The 7,056-nt window shown below is 46.1% G+C and overlaps 1 protein-coding gene across 1 annotated transcript in view; it reads left to right on the top strand.

The window, feature by feature from the left end:
* The window catches only part of KLHDC4 (kelch domain containing 4), a 28,910-nt gene extending 22,750 nt beyond the window's left edge, over positions 1-6,160 (top strand). Inside the window, 5 exon segments of the mRNA XM_010285557.1 lie at positions 1-34; positions 2,056-2,264; positions 3,579-3,978; positions 5,140-5,256; positions 5,566-6,160. The exon segment at positions 1-34 is cut by the window's left edge and continues 15 nt beyond it. Of these exon segments, the coding sequence (XP_010283859.1) occupies positions 1-34; positions 2,056-2,264; positions 3,579-3,978; positions 5,140-5,256; positions 5,566-5,741 (936 nt within the window). The 3' untranslated portion in view covers positions 5,742-6,160.
* Positions 6,161-7,056: the final 896 nt, after the last annotated feature.

Genomic DNA, 7,056 nt, shown 5'->3' with positions numbered 1-7,056 from the left:
CTGCTGAAGGCTGAAGGTGCAGGCAAGGAGGAAGGTAAGCTACTGCTGCAGTTAGGAGGGCTGTGCTTGAAGTGATACTGCAGGACTGGGAATACAAATCCTCTCTCTTCCTTTGAATAACAGACCAAAAAAACCCAAGCCTAGAACTAAATTTCCCTTGAAAAGCACTATGCCCAAGTGTTTGCTTTGGGGCTAAACACGGCAGATGAGTTGATTTAAATATTTCTTCTTCCCACTTAGCTAAGTGTATTTGTATGCTGTGACTCCAGCTTAAAAAGAAAGGGGCTAAGGTGAAGGAAACAGCAGTTTCAGGGGGATATTGGAAGAATTGTGTCCTCATTTTTTGTTTATGTATGCTGGAGAAGGAAGATGGGCTATCACACATGCAGGCAGAATTCCTCACCACTGTGGTCTGCAAAGGGAAACGGGTGCTTGTTGCGGTAGCGGACTGTATGCAGCACAGCGGTTCTGTCCCGTTCTCGCACTCCATTTTGCAGCCTGAAAAGCTGAGGCTGTCTGCTTTGCTGAGCAAAGCTTGCTGGTTAGCTGAAGGCTGTAAGGAGTCATGGTTCTCAGCTCTAGGTGACTTGATTTCAGAGCTCGTGTAAATGGTAGGTCTGATGCAGTGAAATACTGGGGGATTGGAGCTTGTTGAGAAACTTCTGTGAGGAACTGGCAAAGCTCTGGAGGAGGGTTGGGGTATACTTTTTGTCAGAGAATCACTTCTGCTCACAGCATCATCTATGTTGACACCTCCCAGTTGGTCCTGGAATAGTCTGAGATGGAGTGGAGGGTCTCCAGGCTCCTTGCATAACTATGTGAGAAGCTCTGGCCTGCACAGACAGCTTCTGGAAAAAACGATAAGAAAAGATATTTTAGGGATTTTTTGGTGTATGTGTGGGCGGGAATTATAACAACATTTTGAAATTCCTGTTCTCTGGGACATTTTGATCACTGCTCTTCTGTTTCACGACAGAAAATCTTTGGGATTTAAGAATTCTCCAAACTGGAAATTGCTGTTTTGATAAACTCTGTTTGGTAGTAGTGGCTCACTTACAGACTCTTAAGAGAGAAGATTGGGGGGTGATCTCATGAGATTACCTAGTGCAGGGATGTTACCAAGAGTGGTTAGTTGGTTGGTTGTTTTATCTGTGAATGTTGCCAGAAATAGGTATTCCATCGCTTTCCTTAGGAGAGAGTGTATTTTGTCCAGGGCTCAGGGAATGGACAATCTTCGCTGAGCTGAATTTCTAAAATGTTAAAATTGTGACAGATTTCTTTAAACCTTACCATCTTAAAGTGGGATTTGGGGCGGAGGTTGGTCACATATATTGTCTGGATTCCAGACCCTGCTTGCATAGTCCTATTTATAGTATATCTCATTGAAATTGTGTTTCCTTCGGAAACACAGTACCTAGCCAGTGCATATGCTTCTCCCAGCCTGCCCTTTAGGGATTTGCTTTAAATCCAAAGTAGAAAGGCTTGGAGCAAAAGTGGAGAGTTTAGAGCACAAGCCTTCTCCCACTGCTGAGCCCTTTTGTAAATTGTGGTTGGGTCTTCTTACAATTAACTGTACTTATTCTTGGGGTTAAGGCAGTGGTGCAAGTTGGCAGATAAGGTACCGTAGTAGAAGGGACCTGTGGAGTGAATTGGTGTAGGGTGGGTTCCATGGGATAACTGAGGTACCTTTCCTTGGTAGTCTGAGGCTATAATCAATCCTGGTTTGAACTCCACCCTCCTCTAAAGGTGTATACACCTTTCAAGGGGCTCCTTGCCCCAGAAAGCATACCCTGAAGGTAGCTCTCTGCGTTTGCTTTTATTGAAGACACAACAGCTTTCTAAGTGTAGAAGGGATATGTGGATTAGCTGCATGGTTTAAGTGGAAGTGCAAATAGTTCTGATTAACACTGTTGTTGAAGGGGCACCGTGCAGTTCTGAGAGTGTCCAAAATGGGTCGTTGAGTTTCTTGCTGGAGTACTAAAGGGCCTTGGAAGATATGAAAACGATCAGGATTCTCCTTTGCTGATGCTCATATTTGCTTTTATCCATTACCAGACAAGTGGGCATGGAGTCGGCTCAACCCATCCGGAGTGAAACCCACTCCCAGGTCTGGCTTTTCCGTGGCGATTGGTCCCAATAACCGCTCCCTTCTGTTTGGAGGTGTGCATGATGAAGAAGAGGAGGAGAGCATTGAAGGAGACTTCTTCAATGATATTTATTTCTATGACATCGGGAAAAACCGCTGGTTTCCTGGACAGCTAAAGGTTTTGTTTTAAAAATAACACAAATATATTCCATTAATTCTCCTTCATCATCTGACACATGTCCTTTGGGCCTTTTTTGGCCTTTCTGGCAGTGTGGAGCAAGCCACTGTTTCTAGTAACTCAGGCTGCTCCAGAAGCTAAGCCACGAGATGTGACTACTGCTTTGATCTGTCACCCACTGGTTGTGGAAAGGGGGAGAGGCTGTAGAAATGAAGCTGGGGATGTGCAACTCTAGCAGGTTTTTTTGCTACCAGTCCAGCTGAATTCTCTAACTTTATGCTGACCTCTCCTTCCCTGCCACATAGCTCCTTGTGCTCTCCATGCTGCTTCCACAATGTGATGCAGACTGTCACCCTTCTGGGGAGGGAGAAAGCCTGAGCCCTGACAGTTCAGCACAAAATGAGAGTGGTTCAGGAGGCAATTCCTGTCTTCCAGGAGTTAGGCTGCATGTGCCCCGTTGTTGTATGATGCAAAATGAAACAAAGCAGCGTGAAAACATAGTTATGGTGTGTAAGTCTGACACGAGATAGTTCAGTAAAAGCTATTGTGAAAAGATCTTGTGTTGCGTTGGGATCAAAAAAACACTTTCTTTTCCCCAGTGTTGAGCTACTCAAAGAGATGAAATACTGACCTTGGCCCATAAGAACTTCAGAAATGTGGCCTTCAGCTCAGATCTTTGATTTTGTTTGAACTACTCTTAAGGGGGAAGTGAGGTGCAAATGACCTGGTTGAACTTCCTTCTTTCCACCCCCCCTCTTTCTGGCTTTGTTGTCAAAAAGGAGAAGTCAATCACGTAATAACAGGCAAACATGCACTGAGGTGTTTGCTTCTGCCTGCCTAGCTGATTGTTTTCCCACCCTTTCGTACAGTACTTTGAAGGCCTGGAGTGCTTCCTGGTAATGCAGTGTAATTTAGCACCCAGCAATTGTTTTGATTTCACAAAATGGTGGGTTATTTTCTCTTGCTCCTGTCACAACCTAGTGGACTCTGTGCATGTTTGTGTGCACCTGCAGGGTAGAGAGCAAAAGAGCTGTTTTCTGTTTCTTCAGGACATGCTGCCATTAATAGAGGAAGCAGGTCCATGCCATGGGTTCTCCAGGAGTTTCATTGCTCCTTGTTTTATGGCTGGTAGAAGTTCATGCTGAGTGGGAGGTTGCACCTATCACCTGAGACTTACAATCCTAGTGAAAAATAATTGAATTCTGCCCCCTCCCTCTCAGCAGCATCCATAGTATTTGTATTAACTGCTGTACATGCTATTAGGTGTGCACAATTCACATGCAGTCTCCTCCTGTTCCTTGTTCCTATTAACAGGGACCAAAATCAGAGAAGAGGAAGCGAAGACGTGGCAGACAAGCTGAGGCAGAGGATGCAGGAGATGAGGAGATAGAGAGGCAACCTCCACAAGGCCCAGTGGAGATAGTCAAAGAGGTGGTGGCAGAAGATGGGACTGTCATGACAATCAAGCAGGTGATCTCTGGACCTGCAGAAGAGAGGGAGAGGTCTGAATCAGAGGAGGAGGAAGATGGAACCTTGGCCCAGCAAGTGGAGCCATGCCCACGTTCGAATGCCATGTTGGCAGTGAAGCATGGTGTTCTCTATGTGTATGGGGGAATGTTTGAGGTGGGTGATCGCCAATTCACCCTCAGTGACCTCTACAGCATCGACCTACATAAGCTGGAAGAATGGAAGGTGCTAGTGGAGATGGATCCAAGTAAGCCCTGGTGGTGGGATCTCTCTCTTTGCCTTTAGCGTAGCAATCCCCAGAATATGGTTTCCACAGTGCTGTATTTTAGGGGAAAAAAGCCCAAAACAAACAACTATGGAGCTTCCTCAAGGGTGGTGATGTGCCTTTGAGTAGTGTTTTCTTCCTGGATAGGAAAAAGCTTGGGAGTATGTGATATGTAGTGTCTTATGGTCACTGTCACTGCAGAAACTATCTGGTCCAGAGCTTTGTGATCACTGTAGAGAGTGAGCTCTGGTCTGTCTACTTTGAAAACCAAGACATGTAAACAGAGCATCTTTATTCACGGTGGCAAGTTCTGGCCTGGAAAGTGCCACGCTTGTCCACTTGGCAGAGGACAGGGATGTCTGCTCTTTCCTGTCCTTTCCTTCTCAGGTCAGGGTACTGCAAAGCATGTGGACATTAGCTAGCGTTCTCTCTTTGTACCTTAAATGTGTAGTATGTTTGCTGCATACTGTGAATACTCTGCTGGGCTGTTCCCAAGGTGGGAAGGCTAGCTCAGGGGATGTGGCAAGCATGGAATTCAGTTCCCTGAATTCCTGGCTACATGGTCATCACATGAGTGTGTTCAGTGGTGTTGTGGAAAGCATTACCTGAGAGAACTCTGTGAAGATGGATTTGATGGATTTTTTTTACTCATTATTGAAAGAAACAGTGGGTCTATCTTAGAGCGGCATATCTCTTATGGTAGTGGCTAAGTGATTCAGCCCAGGTCATGTGCTAGGCACTGTAGAGAGACATTAAAAAAAGGGTGCCCCTACCCTGGAAGCTCGCAGTCTGCATGTCTGTAATGAGCAAAGGGCAGAAAGGAGGGAGTCTTGTTCATGATCACGGAGCTGTGAAGTGCTAGGGAGGAGGGTTTGACTCTTGTCAGCATCAGCACTAACCAGCTTTTGTTCCACAGCTTTTCTGTGTTTTTCACTGCTTCTTGACTCTATTTCATCTCTTCCCACTGCTCCCCATCAGAGACAGGCCCTGTACAGTGAGTGGATCTATAAGGGCAATGAATACAGCAGGGCTCTTAAGGATCATGTCTGTCTGACCTTGCCCTGGCATCCTCCATGACAGTTCTGGGTGTAGGACTGTGAAATGGCTTGTTATTTATTTCTTCTGTTTTCTTTCTCAACAAAGAAGCACAAGAATGGCTGGAGGAGTCGGAGTCGGATGAAGAGGATGACGATATGGAAGGTGCAGAGGGAGGGGAAGAGGAAGAGGAGAGCTCTGAAGAGGAGAGTGAAGATGAGGGAGGTAATGATTAAAATGAAAGTTGTCTTCATACTAATACAAAGTGGGGTTTGGTATGATATCTGCTGGTTTTGCTGCCAGCTTGGAAGGCCTCACTGGTGAGGCATCCAGGTGAGTTTTCCAGCAAAAGCAAAGTTTTCATAGTACACTGCTCTCAGGGTAGAGGAGACATTTCATTGGCTACCGATAGGTTTTTAGGCTACTGCACTGAAACGCAAGAGTAGCCTTGGATGGGTCGACACTTGGAAGAGCAGATTGCCTTCGTTAGCTGTTCGTGACCTCTCTTTCTGTCTTCCTCCCATTGTGTGCTAGGAGAGGAGCAACACCCATCTGTTCAGCCTGATGAGAAGCATGCAGACTATCTGTCCAGGACGGAGCACTATTGGATTAAATTAGCCCGCAGCAACATGGGCCTGGATGCTAAGGAGAAGAAGGTGGTAAAAGTGGCACATGCCATGGCAAAGACTTTCTATGAAGATTCAGTCTAGACGTTGCTGAGGCTGTTCCATGAGTCAAGAAACATGCAGGGAGCAGTGGTTAGATCTGCTGAATTCAGCCTGATGTGCCAGGCAGTCAGCGTGTCCAGAAGGTTTCCTGGCACTACAGCATTTGTCTACTCTGTGAGTGCCTCGGGGCTGACAAGTCTCAATTATGCCTACTTGGTTAATGCTCTGGATATGCTGTTATTCCCCTGCAGGTTGTGGGAGAGTCTTGAGGAACAGGATTGCTGTCCAAGCACTTGTTCTGCTGAGGCTGGTGTATGCGATACTGTCATACTTTTGTTCAAAAGTTGGTTTGAGTCTCTCGAGACAAACTGCACATCACTATGGTTCACTGGTCCCAAATTCCCTACCCTGACTGGGGCCAGAACGTGTCTCCAAGGGTTTCTACAATAAACGTATTTGGTTTTCTCAATTAATCCCACCCTAGCTCTTCCACTTCTTTTTCTCCTGATGTGGAAGAGGGATCGCTGTTTCCGCGGTGAAATGTGCAAGTAGTCATTGTAAGATGCACCGACGGCCCTGAGATGTGGCTGCACTGCCTGGAGAAACCTGGGAATGCTTTCATACCTTATCTGTATGAGAGCCACTGCAATCCCTGACGCGTATAACAGTAGAAGTCTCTTCCTTTTTAGTGTTAGCTGTAGCAGGTTTTGCCTTTGCTTGTGGAATCTCCCAGATCAGTTTCTTGCATGTTGGCTGAAAAAGCAGTTGTCCTACAGGTGAATTCTTTATGACCAGTGAAATGTCCTACCTTGAGACCTTATGGCATTTTGAGGACAGGAGGGAGGGGGCTGATACTCTTAGCAGGTTTTTTTTTTTCACCCCTGCTTCCTGACTCTGCCCCTCTCCTCAAGGCATCGCTTTCTTTCCAGCAGAGCAGTGCTGTGGTCCATAGGGACAACAGATGGGATACAAGTGTGCCTGTTGCAGCAAACAAGCGATGACTTGAGTTGACACCAGAAGGCAGTGGCTGTCCTTGTGCAGACAAATCCAGGTGCCATGGGTATTGTTTGGGCAGGGGCATCACCAGGGAACCAGCTCTCAGGAGAGCAGTGCTAGGTTCTGCAAGGCTAATTAGAATGTAATAAAGATTAAATAGAGCAGGCTGCCAGTGCGATTTAATTGTCAAGATAAAAAACATGTTTGATAGGGAGGTACCTTCCATGCAAAATAACAGGGGAGAGGTGAAGACAAACCATTTATTGATAACCTAGGAAAGAATCCATAGTGCTTGCTTGGCTAACAGTTGCCCTGTTGTCCCGTCACTTGCGTTGGTTTGCAGTACCTTTATCTTGTTGAC

This window comes from Phaethon lepturus, unplaced genomic scaffold (assembly GCF_000687285.1).
Source record: "Phaethon lepturus isolate BGI_N335 unplaced genomic scaffold, ASM68728v1 scaffold30104, whole genome shotgun sequence".
NCBI classification, from domain to species: Eukaryota; Metazoa; Chordata; class Aves; order Phaethontiformes; family Phaethontidae; genus Phaethon; species Phaethon lepturus.
Note: the sequence above shows the minus strand (reverse complement) of the source record. Positions and strands in the feature narration are given on the sequence as shown.